This window comes from Rhinatrema bivittatum, chromosome 2, assembly GCF_901001135.1.
Source record: "Rhinatrema bivittatum chromosome 2, aRhiBiv1.1, whole genome shotgun sequence".
Lineage (NCBI taxonomy): Eukaryota > Metazoa > Chordata > Amphibia > Gymnophiona > Rhinatrematidae > Rhinatrema > Rhinatrema bivittatum.
In genome coordinates, this window is record NC_042616.1 from 414,779,825 (window position 1) to 414,801,141 (window position 21,317).

The 21,317-nt window shown below is 43.8% G+C and overlaps 1 protein-coding gene across 2 annotated transcripts in view; it reads left to right on the forward strand.

Moving 5' to 3' along the window:
* Window positions 1-20,890, forward strand: part of MAFF (MAF bZIP transcription factor F) — a 72,338-nt gene extending 51,448 nt beyond the window's left edge. For both annotated transcript variants that reach the window (XM_029590161.1, XM_029590162.1), the window contains exons 2-3: window positions 17,534-17,596; window positions 17,771-20,890. In XM_029590161.1, coding sequence (XP_029446021.1) covers window positions 17,567-17,596; window positions 17,771-18,199 — 459 coding nt within the window. In that variant the 5' untranslated portion in view covers window positions 17,534-17,566 and the 3' untranslated portion in view covers window positions 18,200-20,890. The remainder of the gene's footprint in view (window positions 1-17,533; window positions 17,597-17,770) is intronic.
* The last annotated feature ends 427 nt before the right edge of the window (window positions 20,891-21,317 follow it).

Below are 21,317 nucleotides of genomic sequence, written 5' to 3' on the forward strand. Positions count from 1 at the left end.
TGGCAATAGTGATCATAACAGGTAGATGTGAATCTGTTATTTACTCTTTCGGATAGTAGAAAGACTAGGGGGCACTCCATGAAGTTAGCATGGGGCACATTTAAAACTAATCGGAGAAAGTTCTTTTTTACTCAACGCACAATTAAACTCTGGAATTTGTTGCCAGAGGATGTGGTTAGTGCAGTTAGTGTAGCTGTGTTTAAAAAAGGATTGGATAAGTTCTTGGAGGAGAAGTCCATTACCTGCTATTAAGTTCACTTAGAGAATAGCCACTGCCATTAGCAATGGTAACATGGAATAGACTTAGTTTTTGGGTACTTGCCAGGTTCTTATGGCCTGGATTGGCCACTGTTGGAAACAGGATGCTGGGCTTGATGGACCCTTGGTCTGACCCAGTATGGCATTTTCTTATGTTCTTACATGATCAAATTTAAACTAATAACTAGAAGGGGGACAATAAGTAAATCTACAGCTCTAACACTAAACTTTCAAAAGGGAAACTGTGATAAAATGAGGAAAATAGAAAAAAGACTGAAAGGTGCAGCTGCAAAGGTTAAGTGTTCAACAGGCATGGACATTGTTTAAAAATACAATCCTAGAGGCGCAGTCCAGATGTATTCCACGCATTAAGAAAGGTGGAAGGAAGGCAAAACGATTATAGTCATGGTTAAAAGGTGAGGTGAAAGAGGCTATTTTAGCCAAAAAAAATCCTTCAAAAATTGGAAGGATCCATCTGAAAAAAAAATAGGATAAAACATAAGCATTGTCCAGTTAAGTGTAAAACAGAGACAGGTGAAGTGAGAATTTGAAATGAAGTTTGCCATAGAGGCAAAACTCATAATAAAAACTTTTAAAAATATATCTGCGGCAAGAAACCTGTGAGGGAGTCGGTAGGACCATTAGATGACAGAGGGTGAAAGGGGTTCTTAGGGAAGATAAGGCCATTGCAGAAAGACTAAATGAATTCTTTTCTTCCGTGTTTACTAATGAGGATGTTGGGGAGATACCAGTTCTGGAGATGGTTTTCAAGGGTGATGAGTCAGATGAGCTAAACCAAATCACTGTGAACCGGGAAGATGTAGTAGGCCAGATTGACAAACTAAAGAGTAGCAAATCACCTGGACCGGATGGTATGCATCCTAGGGTACTAAAGGAACTCAAAAATGAAATTTCTGATCTATTAGTTAAAATTTGTAACCTATCGTTGAAATCATCCATTGTACCTGAAGACTGGAGGGTGGCCAATGTAACCCTAATATTTAAAAAGAGCTCCAGGGGCAATCCAGGTCACTATAGACCAGTGAGCCTGCCTTCAGTGCCAGGAAAAATAGTGGAAACTATTCTAAAGATAAAAATCGTAGAGCATATAGAAAGACATAATTTAATGGAACTCAGTCAATATGGATTTACCCAAGGGAAGTCTTGCCTAACAAATCTGCTTCATTTTTTTGAAGGGGTAAATAATCATGTGGATAAAGGTGAACCGGTAGATGTAGTGTATTTGGATTTTCAGAAGGCGTTTGACAAAGTCCCTCATGAGAGGCTTCTACGAAAACTAAAAAGTCATGGGATAGGAGGCGATGTCCTTTCGTGGATTGTAAACTGGTTAAGACAGGAAACAGAGAGTAGGATTAAATGGTCAATTTTCTCAGTGGAAAAGGGTAAACAGTGAAGTGACTCAGGGATCTGTACTTGGACCGGTGCTTTTCAATATATTTATAAATGATCTGGAAAGGAATACAACGAGTGAGGTTATCAAATTTGTGGATGATACAAATTATTCAGAGTAGTTAAATCACAAGCAGATTGTGATACATTACAGGAGGACCTTGCGAGACTGGAAGATTGGGCATCCAAATGGCAGATGAAATTTAATGTGGACAAGTGCAAGGTGTTGCACATAGGAAAAAATAACCCTTGCTGTAGTTACACGATGTTAGGTTCCATATTTGGAACTACCACCCAGGAAAAAGATCTAGGCATCATAGTGGATAATACTTTAAAGTTGTCGGCTCAGTGTACTGCAGCAGTCAAAAAAGCAAACAGAATGTTAGGAATTATTAGGAAGGGAATGGTTAATAAAACGAAAAGTCATAATGCCTCTGTATCGCTCCATGGTGAGACCGCATCTTGAATACGGTGTACAATTCTGGTTGCCGCATCTCAAAAAAAGATATAGTTGCTATGGAGAAGGTACAGAGAAGGGCAACCAAAATGATAAAGGGAATGGAACAGCTCCCATATGAGGAAAGGCTGAAGAGGTTAGGGCTGTTCTTCTTGGAGAAGAGACGGCTGAGGGGGGGATATGATAGAGGTCTTTAAAATCATGAGAGGTCTTGAACGAGTAGATGTGAATCGGTTATTTACACTTTTGGATAATAGAAGGACTAGGGGGCATTCCATGAAGTTAACTAGTAGCACATTTAAGACTAATCGGAGAAAATTACTTTACACTCAATGCACAATTAAGCTCTGGAATTTGTTGCCAGAGGATGTGGTTAGTGCCGTTAGTATGGCTGGGTTCAAAAAAGGTTTGGATAAGTTCTTGAAGGAGAAGTCCATTAACAGCTATTAATCAAGTTTACTTAGGGAATAACCACTGCTATTAATTGTATCAGTAGTATGGGATCTTCTTGGTGTTTGGGTACTTGCCAGGTTCTTGTGGCCTGGTTTGGCCTCTGTTGGAAATTAGATGCTGAGCTTGATGGACCCTTGGTCTAACCCAGCATGACAATTTCTTATGTTCTTAAAGACAAATCACATTTTAGCTGCACTCCTAATATATATATATATGTATATATATATATATTTTTTTTTTACTACTGAAGAAATATTTAGGGACCAGTATTCAAATGTAAATGGTCTTTTGAGGGAACTCTAAGGATTATCAAGCTTAATAAACTTGCAGTTAACATCAGCAAAACATGCATCCATTCATGAACAGATTTCAAGCAGATACCAACATGACAGAGTACATTAGAGATTGAGGATATGACCGGCACAAAAAAACTGAACATCATCTGCGTATGTATAGTCTATAGCCCTCACCTACATTAGCAAGTAGGCTACAGACTGGACACCAATAAATGTTTAACAAAAGAGCTGAAAGCGCCAAACCCTGAGGTACACCAGTAGTAATAAGATGCCATTAGGAAATCTGCTGCCCAACTCTTACTGAAATACGGCGATCAGTAAGAAAAGATTTGAACTATTGTGAGATCCAGTTAATGCCGATATCTCTGAGTCCTGATGATAGTAGCTGACAGCTTATTGTATCAATCGCAGCTGAGATGTTCATCACCACTAAAATTATAGTCAGTGGACATCTCAAAGCCACGTCTGAACAAGCCAAAAGTAGCTAACAAAAGGGTCTCAGTGCTCTGTGGTCAAAAACCGAATTGGAAAGGATCCAAAATGTCATGATAATCTAAAGTGTTGCACTGGTTTTAAAGCAGCCTTTTCAATTTGAGAAATGATTAGTATATCGGACTATAACTTAATGGATTCTTTTGGTCTAACTTTGTCTTTTAGAATTGGAGTCACATTTGCTTTAACTGTATTGGAAGAAAGCCCTCTAATGATGAATTCATGATGGAAAATAATTCAGTAGTCTTTGCACAATATTTTAAGGATAGTAGTGTGGCACGTATTTAACATACAAGAATTCACACAATTATTTCCAATATTTCAGGCTTAGAGGCATATTCAAAGTCCTAGCAATGATTTCATCATTATAATTTAGAGCTTGAACAGTTTATGGAAAAATTGTGCATATTAATTGTACTTTCTGAAAAAACAATTTAGCAAACGTTTCACAACTGTAGTTGAGTTACTGGATGGAATACCTCATGCTGGAAGTCTAAATTATTAGTGAGAAACTTGCTGCTTGAATTTTCTTAAGATTTCTTTGCATTTTCAGTGCAGTTTAATTATTAAAATTATTTAATTATTTGTCCAGTGAGGAGTTTGTTTTTTGCTATTGCCTTTGTTTTTTTTGTAAAAATTTTTTTTATTTTTTTTTAAATCTAACTTCAATGCGAAACCACAGGACAAATTGTATACATTGTGGTCTAACCAGTCTTTCTGGAGAAAGTTGGTTAGCAGCAGAGGATACAGATGTAAACCAGTGATGCACAAGTGCAGTAACATTATTCTGTGATGAATCAGTGAGTTGAGATAATACCAAGGCCTTCAGTTGACTATATTCGGTGTGGCCTCGTCAAGAATAAGGAAAACTATTATGGCAATTTGACATTTTTATGGGACAATTCAAACTAAGTAATTGATGAACAGACCATAATACTTTTTGGTATTCTAGACTTGGAGATCCACTATGTCTTAAAAAAAAAAAAAGTGTTTGCCCCCCCACCATGAGGGGGCCTAGTAACAATCTGTTCTAACCCTGACATGGCCATTAAGAAATCATGACAACGGCAGACTATGCAACTTTATTAACAAAAATATTAAAATCACCCAACAAAAGGGTCGAGAGCTTAAACTAACATTGGGTTGAAACTAATGCTTCAATAGTAGGTGAAAAATTGTAATTTAGAAGACCTGGAGGAATATAACAAACAGATGCTTCACAGAGCAGATATTAGAAGTAGAAATTCATAGGCAAGGTGCAAATGTAGATCAACCAGTTTCGGCTGAAAACTTTTTTTTTTTTTTAAAGCAATTAACACTCCACCATATCATGTATCAGCTGAGTGTGGCTGATATCTGCAGAACCACTTGGTCACATTCAAATAACCATGTTTCAGTAAAACAAATGTCAGGCTTATTTTACGCAAAATAGGCAGTGTAAACAGCACACACATAAATTGGATATACAACAAAGAAATAGCAAATGTTGCTTACCTGTAACAGGTGTTCTCACAGGACAGCAGGATGTTAGTCCTGACATATGGGTGATATCACAGGATGGAGCCCAATCACAGAAAACTTCTGTCAAATTTTCCAGAATTTTGACTGGCCCCTACTGGGCATGCCCAGCATCGCACTAACCCTGCAGCCAGCAGGGGTCCCCCTTCAGTCTTATTTAAAAGCTACAGGCAGTGCCGAAAAATAAAATAAACGTTACGAACCCTACACCGCAGGGCGGCGGGCGGGTTTTGTGAAGACTAACATCCTGCTGTCCTGTGAGAACACCTGTTACAGGTAAGCAACATTTGCTTTCTCACAGAACAAGCAGGATCGTAGTCCTCACATATGGGTGAGTACCAAGCTGAGGATGTCCGAACACGCACCAAATGTACCTAAAGGCGTGCAACAGGCACAACAACTGGAGTGGAATTTGGTAGAGGGCTTCCTGAACCCCACCGGGCAGGTGGAAGGGTGTTGGTACGTCACGTTGGAAATAGGTTACGAAGGCAGACTGGCCGAAGATGGAATCTTGTCTTCCGGCTTTGTCCAAGCAATATTGGGCTGCAAAGGTGTGGAGAGAACTCCAGGTTGCAGCCCTGCAAATGTCAGGAAGTGCCAACGATCGCAGGTGTGCTACTGAAGTCGCCATGGCCCTCACAGAGTGTGCTTTAACATGGTCTTGAAATGGAATGCCCGCTTGCTGATAGCAAAAAGATATGCAGTCCGCCAACCAGGAGGAGAGAGTCTGCTTACCCACAGGCTTCCCTAACTTGTTAGGGTGGAAAGAAACAAACAATTGAGTGCTTTCCCTGTGGACAGCTGTAAGGTCTAGGTAGAACGCTAGAGCCCGTTTACAGTCAAGGGTATGCAGAGCCTGTTCTCCTGGATTGGTATGGGGCCTGGGAAAAAGATAGGTAGTATGATGGATTGATTGAGATGACAATCTGAAACTACCTTAGGTAAGAATTTAGGGTGAGTACGGAGAACCGCTTGATCCTGCAGACGTTTAGTGTAAGGAGGATAGGTAACTAAGGCCTGTAATTCACTAATTCTGCGAGCTGAAGTGATAGCCAAAAGGAAAATCACTTTCCATGTGAGATATCTAAGATCACAAGAGTGAAGAGGCTCGAATGGTGGTTTCATGAGCCGACCCAAAACCAGATTAAGGTCCCAGGAAGGGGCTGGAGGACGTAGTGGAGGCTTGATGTGGAGCAAGCCCTTCAAAAAGCATGTTACAAGGGGTTGTCCCGATATAGGGACATCGCCGACACCTTTATGGAAGGCGGCTACCACACTGACATGCATTCTTATGGAAGAAGTCTTAAGACCTGACTGATAGATGCCAGAGATAGTCCAGAAACTTTGGGATTGGACAGGAAAAGGAGTAAAGGGACTGAGAAGAGCACCATGACTTGACTCTTTTCCATGAGTAAGATTTTCTCATGAAAGGCTTCCATGAAGCAATCAAGACACTGGAAACTGGTTCAGAAAGGTTAAGTGGCTGAAGGATTAACCTTTCAACATCCATGCCGTCGGGGACAAGGCGTGAAGATTGGGATCGCGTAGGCACCAGTCGTTTTGAGTGATCAGAAGTGGGTCCTTTCCTAAGGGAATGTGCCTGCAAATGGAGAGATCCTGAATTATTGGAAACCACACTTGGCGTGGCCAGTGAGGTGCTATCAGGATCATGGTTCACTTGTCCTGGCGTAACTTCATGAGAGTCTTAGAGAAGAGGAAGTAGAGGGAATGCATAGAGCAGACCAGTTGCCCATGAGAGGGAGAATGCGTCTCTGGGTTGAGAGCGTTTGCTGCGAATGAGAGAGCAGAAGTTCTCTACTTTGCGGTATTGAGGCGACGCAAAGAGGTCTATCCGAGGATATCTCCATTGCTGGAAGATGGAGTCTGCTACCGAGGGGTTGAGAGACCACTTGTGCGGTTGAAAGACGCAACTCAGCTAGTCTGCCAACACATTGTCCACTCCCGGCAAGTAGGTGGCCATGAGGTACAACTAATGGGAGAGAGCTTCTGCCCAAATCTGCGCAGATTCCTGACACAGAAGGAAGGAGCCTGTGCCTCCCTGTTTGTTTGTTTATGTACCAAAGGAGTAAATAAACATGTGGATAAAGGTGAACCGGTAGATATAGTATACTTGGATTTTCAGAAGGCATTTGACAAAGTTCCTCATGAGAGGAACTTTGTCAAACCGACGTGATATGTACTAGTACAGGAACATCGGTATATAAAAGCAATAAATAAATAAATGAGAGGCTTCTAGGAAAAGTAAAAAGTCATGGGATAGGTGGCGATGTCCTTTCGTGGATTGCAAACTGGCTAAAAGACAGGAAACAGAGGGTAGGATTAAATGGACAATTTTCTCAGTGGAAGGGAGTGGACAGTGGAGTGCCTCAGGGATCTGTATTGGGACCTTTACTTTTCAATATATTTATAAATGATCTGGAAAGAAATACGACGAGTGAGATAATCAAATTTGCAGATGACACAAAATTGTTCAGAGTAGTTAAATCACAAGCAGATTGTGATAAATTGCAGAAAGACCTTGGGAGACTGGAAAATTGGGCATCCAAATGGCAGATGAAATTTAATGTGGATAAGTGCAAGGTGATGCATATAGGGAGAAATAACCCATGCTATAATTACACAATGTTGGGTTCCATATTAGGTGCTACAACCCAAGAAAGAGATCTAGGCGTCATAGTGGATAACACATTGAAATCGTCGGTTCAGTGTGCTGCGGCAGTCAAAAAAGCAAACAGAATGTTGGGAATTATTAGAAAGGTAATGGTGAATAAAACGGAAAATGTCATAATGCCTCTGTATCGCTCCATGGTGAGACCGCACCTTGAATACTGTGTACAATTCTGGTCGCCGCATCTCAAAAAAGATATAATTGCGATGGAGAAGGTACAGAGAAGGGCCACCAAAATGATAAGGGGAATGTAACAGCTCCCCTATGAGGAAAGACTAAAGAGGTTAGGACTTTTCAGCTTGGAGAAGAGACGACTGAGGGGGGATATGATAGAGGTGTTTAAAATCATGAGAGGTCTAGAACGGGTAGATGTGAATCGGTTATTTACTCTTTCGGATAGTAGAAAGACTAGGGTGCACTCCATGAAGTTAGCATGGGGCACATTTAAAACTAATCGGAGAAAGTTCTTTTTTACTCAACGCACAATTAAACTCTCTGGAATTTGTTGCCAGAGGATGTGGTTAGTGCAGTTAGTATAGCTGTGTTTAAAAAAGGATTGGATAAGTTCTTGGAGGAGAAGTCCATTACCCGCTATTAAGTTCGCTTAGAGAATAGCCACTGCCATTAGCAATGGTAACATGGAATAGACTTAGTTTTTGGGTATTTGCCAGGTTCTTTTGGCCTGGATTGACCACTGTTGGAAACAGGATGCTGGGCTTGATGGACCCTTGGTCTGACCCAGTATGGCATTTTCTTGTGTTCTTATGGCCACCTTGTTGTCTGTCTGAATCAGGATGGCTTGATTTGAGAGGCAATCCTGGAAAGCCCTGAGAGCATATCTGATTGCTCCAAGCTCCAGGAAGTTTATTTGGTGTTTGGCTTCCTCTGGAGACCAAGATCCTCGTGTTTGCAGATTGGCCACATGGGCTCCCCAGCCAAGGTTGGAAGCATCGGTGGTGAGCGTGATTTGAGGGCCTGGAGCCTGGAAAGACAAGCCCTGGAGGAGATTGGTCTGATTTTTCCACCAGGCTAGAGACAGACTGAGTGAGTCGGCGACGTGGCCAACGGTTAACAGACGCTGAATGGATTGAGTCCATTGTGAACTTAGAGTCCAGTGCATGAGTCTCATGGCCAAGCAGGCCATTGGTGCGACGTGGACTGAGGACGCCATGTGTACCAGGAGGATGAGAAATTGGCGTGCAGTCGCAGAGTGCTGAGACTGCAGCTGATGAGCAAGAGGCACGAGAATTAGTGCTTACTGTCGAGGCAGGAAAGCCTTTGCCTGCAAGGTGTCCAAGTCTGCCCCAATGAATGACAGGGTTTGAGATGGGACTAAATAGGATTTGTTATAGTTGACGAGAAATCCTAATGAAATTGTGTGTAAGGTTAGATTGAGGGAGGACAGAGCAGCTTGCTGAGTGGGAGCCCTGACTAACCAGTCGTCTAGGTCAGTGGTTCTCAACCTTTTTTCTGTCGGGACACACCTGACAGATGGTTCTCACATGCGTGACACACTGACCCATGATCGTCACGGGGCTAGATGTAAAAGTACAGTTTGCATCCACGGGAACCCCCCTGACCCACAATAATGGATGTAAAGCAGAATTATGACATTCCCCATACAACTCACCCTACAAAAAAAGATGTTCTGGTGTCATCTCAGTAACAGCAACTCAAACTCCTACTTCCAGACTCAATAGCCCTACTTATGAAAAGACAGCAGTTTACCACCAATGTATGTCCTTTTGAGAAAACACAACAAATAAGACTGATACAAACGCTTACATGCTAGTAAAATATCTCGGTAACAGACACAGAACCGACCTAACATACTCCCAGGATCTGTAGTAATGCACATAAACTAATCCGCACACAGTTACACCTGTATTTTGGAATACACTCAAACAGGAGCAACCCTATCTATGAAAAGGCAACACTACAAATATTAAATCAGGTCCTAAAAACCAATACACCTCTTATTAGGAAAACAGAACTAGCAAGCAGCTATAGATCCCCACACAGAAATAATTGTAAAACTATACTAATAAGCAGAATAAATGTTTCAAAACAGCTATGAACAGAATAATATCCAACAATTAAAAACACATAAAAACTATTAAACATTCTCCAAACACCAATAAAATATTTCAAAAAAAGCAGACATCACATAATATTAAATAATTAAAATGGCAGTCAATCAAGAAAAATAAACTTAAAAAGCCACCTTTACTTACCCCCTCCAGCAGCTCTCCTACTCCTCTCTTCCATGCAGGCTGTAGCACACACCAGAAGCAGCAGTAGTGGCTAAGCTCTATACTCATGGTCCTCTTCCTTAGGGCCCATGTCTCTCTCACACACCCACCATACCAGTCATGCCCCCATGACCAGTTTCTGTCTCTCACACACCAATCATCTCCCAAACAGTCTTTGACAAACACACCAGTCACCTTCCTGAACAGTTTCTCTCATGCCATACACACACCCAGGCTTCCCACTCCCGTGTTCCACTTACATATATGGGCTTCTCACTCTCATAATCACTTTCTCTTTCTCACACACACTCACCAGTCTCTCACTCCCATGCTTGTTCTCTCCACATGCACAGGCTTCTCATTCCCATAATCTCTTTGTTTCTCTCACACACATACACAAACACCAGTCACCTGATCTCTCTCATGCATACACACACACAGGCTTCCCACTCCCATGTTCTCTTTCAGATATACAGGCTTCTCACTCCCATGCTTTCTTTCACATACCCAGATTTCTCACTTCCATGCTTTTTCTCTCTCACACACACACACACACACACACACACACACACACACAAGTCACATCCCTGACTGTCTCACACTCTCACATACACATCAGTCATCTCCTTGAGCAATCACTTTCATTGTCTCTCACATATACACATACATCAGCTCTCTGACCAGTTTCTCTCAATCACACACATGCTCTCGATCAAATACATTCTCTCACTTACACACTGGCTGGCTGCTTCTCTCTCTCTCTCTCACTCACTTCCTCTCTCCCCCCCCCCCCCCAAGCACAAATGGTAGCTGCAGCAGCCCCCGCAGGCCAAGAAGGAAGAATCCCATCGGCCGCTGGAGGCTCATGCTGCTGTCTCCTTTCCCGATTACCAGCTGCTTCAATTGATCGGGGGCCGATGCTGCAGCGGCCGCTGCTACTTTATCACGTGGCACGGCTCTTTTTTTCTTCCCGCGCACCGCGTATCACTTCCTGTTCCGGGTCACGGGGGGGGGGGGGGGGGGGCAGGCGCAGGAAGAAGAAAAGGCCAGCCACTGCTTCTTCTAGCACTGCTGCCGTTCCCACTGGGCTTGAACGTGCTGATAGCCCGGCGGCAATGGCAGCAGGGAAGAAAGAGCAGCGGGAGAGACCGGGAGCACGCGACACACCAGCCGGTGCTTGGCGACACACTGGTGTGTCGCGACACACCGGTTGAGAACTGCTGGTCTAGGTAGGGGTAGACGTGAACACCTTGGGTTCTGAGGAAAGCTGCAACTACTACAAGGCCTTTTGTGAAGACTTGTGGCAGACGCTAGGCCGAATGGAAGCATTCGATATTGATAGTGCTTGGGGCCTACTGGAAACCTCAGGTATTTGTGATGAGAAGGAGTTATCGCAATATGAGTGTATGTGTCCTGGAGGTCTAGAGAGCAGAGCCAGCCTCCTCTTTGTAGAAGAGGGAGAAGCGAGCCCAAGGTTACCATCTTGAACTTTTCTCGCTGTAGGTACTTGTTGAGGGCCCATAAGTCCAGAATAGGACGACCGCCTCCTGATTTTTTGGGGATTAGAAAGAATCGGGTATAGAACCCTAGGCCATGCTGAGAGTATGGTATGGGTTTTATTGCTTTGGACTGGAGAAGGAGGGAGACCTCTTGATCCAAAAGAATGGACTGATCGGATGTTCTCCTCATCGGTAGAGGTGGGGAGTTTTGAGGCATGGAGAGAAAGTTCAGATGGTAACCCTGAGCAATTATTGCCAGTACCCATTGGTCTGAGGTGATTGAGTGCCATATGTTGTGGAAGTGGCACAATCGACCTCCTACTGGTATGTGAGGTAGTGGAATCTGGCTGCTGCTCTCTAGGTGTAAGTCAAAAACCTGAAGCATGCCCTTGTTGAGGAGCTGCTTGTGGCTTTTGTTTACGTGTTTGACGAGACTGTGCTTTTTGAAAAGGTCTCGTGGTACGAGATCTGGCTGGTGGCGGATAGGATTTCTTTGGGCGGAAGAATTACTTTTTAGAGTCCTTCCTGAAGGGCTGTTTCAAAGAATAGTCGGAAGGCATCAGCGAGAGCTGTCTTAGGGTCTCCTGATGGTCCTTAAGTTCCGCCACCATCCGTTGAATCTGTTCGCCAAACAGATTATCTCCGACACAAGGCAGGTCAGATAACCTGTCTTGTACTTCAGGGCGAAGGTCAGAAGCCTTGAGCCAGGCCCACCTTCTTGCCGAAATAGCAGCTGCAGATACTCTAGTAGAAGTATCAAAGATGTCATAAGATGTTCTGATCTCATGCTTGCCTGCCTCAAAACCCTTGTTTACTAGGGTTTGCAGCTGTTCTTGAAATTGCTGAGGCAGGGAGTCAGACAAGTCTTGTATCTGCTTAAAAATGATCCTGTTATATTTGGTCATATAGAGCTGATAGGTGGCAATCCAGGAGATGAGCATTGACCCTTGGAAGACTCGGCGACCTATGGCATATAGGAACTTCTGTTTCTTGCCAGGGGGAACAGAAGAGTGAGGCTTTGACCTCTTTGCTCTTTTCGGTGCAGATTCTACCACTACAGAGTGGTGATCCAATTGTGATTTCTGAAAACCTGGAGCTGACTGCACCAAATAGGTAGTGTCAGCTTTCCTATGGACTGGAGGAATGGAGCCAGGATGTTCCCAGTTCTTCTTGAGGAGATCCAGAAGAACCTGGTGGATAGGAATGGAAGTTATTACCTTGGGGGCATTGGAGCAACTCCATCATCTGGTGCCGATCATCCTATTCAGTCTGCAATTGGAAAGGGACCAATTCAGACATTTCCTTCACAAAATTTATAGTGAGGTCCTCTGGAGGAGAACACTTCCTACTTTCAGGTGGTGAATGTAAATCATCGGTGTCTGGAGAAGAATCATCTGTCCAGGTGTCGTAGGGATCAGTACCTGTCCCTCTAGGAACTAGAGGGGGACAGGGTGGTGGAATACCTGAAGGTCCTGGTCTAGACTCCGAAGGAATTATTGGAGGCACTGGCGCAGGCATAGAGGGCATCGATGGATGGCTCGGTGGCGCCAGACGTATCTGCACCGATGGTTGGATCGGTGGTGAGGGACGTATCGGCATCGATGGCTGAGTCAGAACTCCCGATGGAGGGATGCGGAACGGTGTTTCTCCTCCCGATTACAATGTAAGTGGGGAGGGCACCGGCACCATCGGAGACCCAGGATCCATCTGTGGAAGAGCAGCAATGAGTGCTTCCATCCTGGAGAGTAGCGGTGCCAACGCTGCCGGAATCGGGTCGGTGGACTGTTCCGCAATCGGTACCAGTGTCGGTGCCGGAGGAACCGGGAGCCGTTGCATCGCTTTGTCGATGGCCTCCTGAACCATCCAGTCCAGTTCTTCTCCGAGACCTGGAGCAAGCAGCCCCGGCTCCGGAACAGAAGAAGGAGGCAGAGGCATAGCCGAAGGGACCACCGTTAAAGGGCGGAGTCGCTGCTCCTGATCCCCTGTCGGGTGAGGGTTGCCTCCATGACCCGGTCGCAGAAATGGTCAGTGCCTTTTCTGGATGGGGTTTCTTTGATGGCGGCTCGGACGATGGCGAGGTCGATGATTTTGCTCCCTTGATGGTAAGAGTCTTTCGGTGCCGATGGCGATGTTTCTCCCTACAACCCCCTCTGTCTTGAGGGGGAGTAGAGGGTGTCGATGCCGGGCGGTCACCGGCCGGTGGTCTATGCTGGCGTGAAGTTGACAGTGCCGGCTCTGACGATGTCATACAATGGACGGAATTGGGGTTTGAGTACGGAAGAGAAGTTCCATCTTCGCCATTCTGGCCTTGCGACCTTTTGGTGTCATTAGGGCACATTTGGTGCAGGTTATGACATCGTGCTTGCGTCCTAGACACATAACACAGACTTCATGGGGGTCTGTGATGGACATGGTGCGAGTACAGTCCGGGCACCAATGGAACCTCGAAGCCATGGAAAAAAATCGAGCCGCGGTACGGTCGACAGCCAGTAGGCCGCGAGGGCCAAACTCGACGGTAATAGATGGAAAACGGGTAAAAACTTACCGGAGTACTGCGGTCTGAAAAAAGTTAGAGGGACCCCTGTGGAGCAAATTAACTTGTAGTAATTCTGTGAGGAAAATTCCTGTCAGGAATCTCTGCAGAGCTCCTTTACCGTGAGGCTACTGCTGCATGGAAAAAAGAAGACTGAAGGGAGACCCCTGCTGGCTGCAGGGTTAGTGCCATGCTGGGCATGCTCAGTAGGGGCCAGTCAAAGTTCTGGAAACTTTGACAGAAGTTTTCCATGATTGGGCTCAATCCTGTGATGTCACCCATATGTGAGGACTCCATCCTGCTTGTCCTGTGAGAAAATGTGTGGCAAACTATTTACTGGTCAATATCATTTACAATGAATTTTTAGTAAGTGCATACAATCACATAGGTCACAAGGTTTTGTATTGGATATATATTTATAAAACAATGGTACACACAAGGACCCCGACACGGCCGTTTTTCGCGTCAGAGGCACCACAACTTCTAAGAGTCTGTGAATGAAGGGCTTCAGTGCGAGAAAATGTAGATGGATCGTATGCAGTTGAGAAGAATGTCGGGCTTGCGGGCCAGTGAATCTGAGAAAGTTTTAAGGATATTACACGAAACTGTCGTGGGAATTGCTGCTTGGCCTTAGCTGCGGGTTGGGCAAACCCACCCGAGAAATTAAGTCAGTCAGAGTTGTGCACTTAGAGGCATCAACCGGGACCTTTAGCACAAGAAGTATAACTAAAAAAAAAGTCTACAATGAGCGTTTATGCCTTCAAACTTTAATATATACTTCTTGTGTTAAAGGTCCCGGTTGATGCCTCTAAGGGCACAACTCTGACTGACTTAGATCCTCGGGTGGGTTCGCCCAACCCGCAGCTAGGCCTAAGCAAGCAATTTCCACGACAGTTTCGTGTACCATCCTTAAACTTTCTCAGATTCACTGGCCCGCAAGCCCGACATTCTTCTCAACTGCATACGATCCATCTACATTTCCTCGCACTGAAGCCCTTCATTCACAGACTCTTAGACGTTGTGGTCCCCTTAGACGTTGTGGGCCGTGTCAGGATCCTTGTGTGTACCATTGTTTAATAAATATATCCAATACAAAACCTTGACATATTTGTGATTTATATGCACTTACTAAAAATTCATTGTAAATGATAGTGACCAGGCTTATATTTTAGACATAGGTCAAATATCACTACAGTTTTTTTCCCACAGGTCTAGCATTCAGTAATAAAAGTAGTAAGCGTTCCTGCAATGTGCTCACCGATCTCTAGTGACGGACAATGTTATGAGGTCACAATAGGGCAGAGTCTGATTATTAAAACACTTACTCAGTCCTCCATAGAGGTCTTGTCCAGTAATTACTGGGATTCACTGTGAGGTCCAAATTCAGATAATCCAGATAGCAAAGTTAGCCAAATAAACTGACCAGCTAACTTTGGAGGTATGGTCAATAATGAAGCCACACTTAAATATAGCCAGCTATCCTAAAGTTAGGCAGCTAGCCTTTTGGCCCGATCAGATTTAACTGGCTAAGTCATCCAGCTAACTGTGAATATCTGAGTTAATTGGTTAAGTTAGGCGGCTATAATTTAGCCAGAATAGTGCCCAAAATATTCATTAAGCCGGCTAACTTTTGAGTTAGGCAGCTAAATGCGTTTGAATATGGACCTCTGCATGTCTGAAGTATGGCACATATTGGCCAAAAAAATGTATATTAATATAATATAATCCTTCCAGAAATTGACAGGAATATGACTTCCAGTCCAAACTGAGCATCTCCTCTAGTGTTACTCCCAAACTTGCTTTCAGGCTTGCGCATAACTGTAGTGTGTTGTGCCTTGCACGCTCCAGCTCTTCCTTCTGCGTCCTGTGACGTCACCGGAAGGATGGAGCAGACGACAGCCTGCTGTCTCTGGGGTAGCAGGAAGACAATGGTGAGGTCATCTGTGGCTCACAGACTCCTTAAATGACACCAGATAGCGTGAAACAGGGTGCTTGAGCTGGCAGATGACAACAGATGCTAGTCACGCTGTGCATGCTTCCCCTAACCAGCGATTGTGTTATGGCTGGTGTAGGATGAGTGGATGCTGGCACCTTGAGCAAAGAAATGAAATGGCATGAGGAAGCTAATCTCCCATGTGACTCCCTAATAGTGTTGCTGTTGAGGAGTGGCGGTGGTACAGTTAAGTGCTATTAGTGGGAAAGGAAGGTGTAATTCGTAGTTTAGACAGTGTGGGAAATCTTCTTGAATCAATCACGTGCACTAACACTGAAACAGATAGAAAGGTGCACACAGTTTCTCTTTCCCCCACCCTAACCTTTTCTCCTTCCCTAGAGCACACTGCTTGGCTTTCTTGTCCATTTTTGGGTCAAACACTTAAGCCTTTTTTTTTTTTTTATCTCCTTCCTTCAGTCAATTCTAAAATGATGTCACAGATTCCAACCCCGCCCTCTCATTTCCTCAAGTACAGGAAGTTTGTCCTTTTCATTTCTGGAGGCAGGATGTCTAGTGTCTATTTGTGTGTGTGTATATGAGATAGTGGGAAGGGAGTGGCAAAGGCCGGGAAGAGAGGATAAGACCAAAAGCTGGAGGAGTTTGTATAGAAAGACAAGGGGAGAAAAAAGAAAGAAGGATGTTAAGAACTGGTAAAATTAATAGACTTCTAAAGTATGTATTTCTTGCCCTTGCAGGTGTTTGCAGATGGGTTTAGTGTTCTTGTCCCTATATGGGAGGATTATTTTTATGCATATGTATAAAACAGGCACAGTTTGAATTGTCATATTTTAGAAAGATTTCTCTCAATCTCAGATCTGGCACATGCTCAAATTGTGCCCATAGGGGAAGATCTCTCGTCTCTCTCTCTCACTGGAGCACTGAACCGCCCTGAGAAGTCTTGCACAACAGATCTATTAGTTTTCTTTCTTGATTGTGTGTTTAAAAACAAAGTACCATGTGAACCTTAGAAATCATGTTAAACTGCTTAGCCTTTTAACTAGAAAGCAGAGTATAGTGGGGAAGTATTAATGTGGGCACCCTTAAGGAGCCTAACAATTTTTCACAGGAGCAGAATAGAAATACTTTTTTAGGATTTAGTAGATGCTGTACTTTTTTTTTTTATCTGGCATTCATAACAATATACAAATTTAAAGCAATTCATATCATTTTTACACAGTGGTTTCCAAGGGGAAAGGAACATTTAAAAATATCATTGCCAGGTCTCTCTAATGAGTAGCTCCAGTTTAGAGACTTCTACTCCAGCTAGAAAAAGGAACTTGAAGACAAGGGGTCAATATATTTAAGAGGGAGGTCAGAGGAAATGAGAGGATAGTGGATGTCTAGAATCTCCCCCTAATAGCATAGATGGTAACAACTGACAGAATTCAAGCAAGCTTTGGACCAGATAAGAGGGGGGGGGGGGGGAGAAGATAGGTTTTAAGGGGAAGGAGAGAACTGGAGATTGAAGGTGGTCTGTGGTGATAGTGAACAAAAAAAGGGTAAGGGGGCAAGAGGTTCTTATCTGCTGGTAACACCTATGTAAAGGGGCAATTAGCACCTGCAACTCATTCAGACTTTCCAGGGAATGCTCTTAGATTTCACAGACCAAAAAAATTAAAATTAGATTATAAATTATTTTGACAAAATAAATGTTCTTAACTTCTTCCATATTCTTATTTGCAGAGTCAGAGGCCAATTACATAGGAGGAAGTGTCCATGGATGGGATATCAGCTAAAGCCTTAAAGGTGAGAGAGCATCCTGCCAGAACCATTTCAAGGCAAGCGTTTCCTCGCTCCTCCATACCTCATGCTTTAATTTCCTTTTTATTACTAAATGTCAGTTTTCTTCCCCTCCTCCCCTCTTTCTGAGTCTGTCTCAAGTGCCCTGCTTTTATAAAGACCCTCTCTTTGCTTGGACAGGTGAAGCAAGAGATGGGGGAGAACACACCCGTCCTGTCTGATGAGGAGTTGATGAACATGACAGTCCGCGAGCTCAACCATCACCTTCGTGGGCTCTCCAAAGAAGAGGTTGTGCGGCTGAAGCAACGCCGGCGGACCCTGAAGAACCGGGGCTATGCTGCCAGCTGCCGGGTTAAACGGGTCTCCCAGAAAGAGGAACTGGAGAAGCAGAAGATAGATCTGGAGCAGGAGGTGGAGAAACTGGCCCGAGAGAACTCCACTATGAAGCTAGAGCTTGATGCGCTTCGTGCCAAATATGAGGCACTGCAGAACTTTGCACGCACGGTTGCTCACAGCCCTATCACACCTGCCAAGGTGGCTACCACCAGCGTCATCACCATTGTCAAATCCACAGGCAGCGTCCCTTCCAACCAAGCCACCTATTCCTAGTCTTCAGTTTATCTTATATAAACCTGGCCAATCAAATACCCTTTTTTGGTCTCATGATGTTCATTTCCCAGAATGCACTGCAGCCTCCCATTCAGTGGCAGACATGAATCCAAAAGCAGGGACTTGTCCTCCTCACAGCGAGACAGGATGCAATATATTCGAGTGGGAGAGGCCAAGCTCCGGGTGAATATCCTCCTCCTCCATGGAAGAAACTAGGATTGCGTCATCTCTTTCCTTTACACGTCACGGCTGGCAACTTTGTGAAAGGGTGACTGTAAAATAAACCCTTCTGGGTTGAGTTGGGGGGTCAGTATAGCAGAGGAGGCACCAACACTGGATTTCACTTTGTGAAATCAACTCAAATGGCCATGGAACTACTTTTTTTTTTTTTTTTTAAACTAAACCTAAGGAACAAAATCAGATGCTTTTTCTTTATTCCAAAGAGTCGGCATTTTGTTTCATCTTTCCTTGGCAGGAGAGAGGAGGGGGGTCATGGATGGATATGTACAGCAGAGCATTGGGGCTATAAGTGTTCTGTACCATTGGTTCTTTGTAAATTACTGTTGCTCTGTCCCTTATTCTACTTAAAAGATTATTTCAACTGGAGGACTTCTGGCAACCACTGAATGTAAGATTGGCTCCTTCCTTAGTCTGTGACAGGGAATGCAGTGAACCAAGGGTCTTTGAGAAGTAAGCTAGTGTTTGAGAAGGTAGGAAAAGGTCTGGGGTAGGTAGAAATGTGATTTATCATTAGGATGAGTACCAGAGAGGCAAGAGAATGGTAGAGTGTCGGAAAAGGAGGAAAGAGGGCATAAAGAAGCAGCAGGGATTGTGAGAGCAACACAGGTATAATGGGAAGAATAACCACAAGAGGATGAGAGAAAGTGGATGGACCAAGGCAAATGCATGGGAAAGAAGCAGCGAGGTGGCAACGACAGAAAAAGAGAAGATCATGAAAGGTCAAATGAAATCAGTGCTATAAACCTGCCTCTAATTTTTTACTGTGTCATTGCTCAGTTTATGAACACGGGGGAAAAGTGGGTCCCATTTCCTGTCACCTTAATATTCTTGGGCCCAAGGTAGAGAAATATTTATTTACACACACAAAAAATTCCTAGAGTAAGAGGAGGATATGATAGAGAAACAATCAAATAGCAGGCAGGCTTCCAAAAGGTAGCAGGCAATAGCATTTTCTATAGACTTGAAACTCAAAAACAATAGAGTCACAATATGAAGTTGGAAGGAAGGAGGTCAAGAGAAAATGAATTGCTTCTTTGGTGTGGGAGTGATAAGGTGGCTGAAGTTGCCAGCAGCAAAGGTGGTGGAAAACCAGATCTGTGTTAGACAGATACAGATGTGAGTTGCCACAGAAGAGCAAGGTCAGCCGTGACGGAATAAGTTAGGGCAACTGGGTAGACAGTGAGCTCAGCTGCAGGTCATTGAGAATGGCAGCAAGAACAGGATGAAGGACAGACTGACATTAGGTGCTGTGGAGGATTTATATTTACTGTTGGAAAGATGGTCAAGTGACTGTGATTAACTTCTCCGAAGGCTTGTGGCCTCTTGGAGAAAGTGGCCCCTTTTGTCCACCCCTCCAGGCTGGTGGTAAAATGCAATTAGTTTAACCCAGGCCAGCTCAGGAAAGGAAGAGCTCTCTTAATGCAGTTCCCATGATAGTAGCTCCATGATCATGTCTTTGGCTTTAAATAGCTCCTCTAACGCACATTCCTAGCTTCCTCCTCAAAAAGCTAGAGAAGGGGGATTATTAAAATCATGAAAAAATATCCTCAATCATATTGTGATTGTACTTCACCCACTTTCAAAAAAAAAAAACAAAACAAGAAAGTTACTTCCAAAAAAAAAGGCACTCAGGTCAAGCAGTGACTTTGGTGGGCTGCAGTGTCTCTTCTGTTTCTCATCAGCTGCCAAAGCTCCAGTTGCTTGGAAGCTTGAGCTCTGATTAGATACAAAGGAGGCACGGGAGATGCCACAGGCTCCTGCATAACTTTTTTTTCTTAGAGTCCAATTAATTGCTTAATATGAGCTCTGTATCTTGCACACTTGTCAGCTTTTAGACAAGAACATTGGCATAGCATAGCAGAGCTGTGCGTATGGAGTGGATTGCATGAAGGCAGGCTATCTAGCATGCAGCAGAGTGGAAAACAAGAGTGTGTACAGCAGTAGCTGCCCCATTTCTAAAGAGGAAATATCTTTAGTTTCCATTCTTCCACCATCCTATCCCCCCCCCCACCCCCGAAAGACACTTCCCTCGTGGAAAAATTGTTAAAATAGGAGAAACTTATTTTTACCTTGCTCCCTACAAAGACACGTTGACACTTGTTTCATAACCCAGTGCATTCCGTCCTCCCTTTGGCACCTACATCCTCCTGGGTATTTCACTGTCATCCTGTTGCTCTTAAAGTTATTTATTATACGAATATAAATTATTTTCTATCTTCACCTTGGAGGATTATACTGTGTTCTAGTAACATTATGCTAGTACACACACAAGTACAATTTTGTGTGTATATGTATATATTTATATAAATGCAAAAATCTCCTTTATTACTTGCTTTCATATATGGCAAAATTATTTATTTTCAAATTCTAGTAAATGCCATCATCCCTAGTCCCTCTCTAGATGTCTGTATTTTGTATACTGTTCAAATAAAAGTAACTTTTTCATGTAAACTGGAAGGGGTTTTTTTGCCTTTTGTTTTTTTAAGACAGTTGTTTGGGATATTTTTTTTCCCCTTAGAGGGGGAATTATTATGATCCTGTTTTACTAAGATTTCTTTCCAGATATACCTATGAGACAGTAACCTCCGTAAATCAGGAGTCAGGTGTGGTGTTATTACAAACTGAAGCTTGAGACCAGGCCTTGTGCAGGAGGGGCAAGAAGCAGGACCCTGAAGTGAGCAGCTCACTTTCGGGCCGATACAGTACAGTGCGCTCCAACGGAGCGCACTGTACTGTATCGGTGTACTGTAACAGTGCGCTCCAACGGAGCGCACTGTTAACCTGCCATTGGACGTGTGTTTGACGCGCTAGCGTTATCCCTTATTCAGTAAGGGGCCGAAAACGCGCGTCCAATTGCCCGAACTTAATAGCGCCCGCA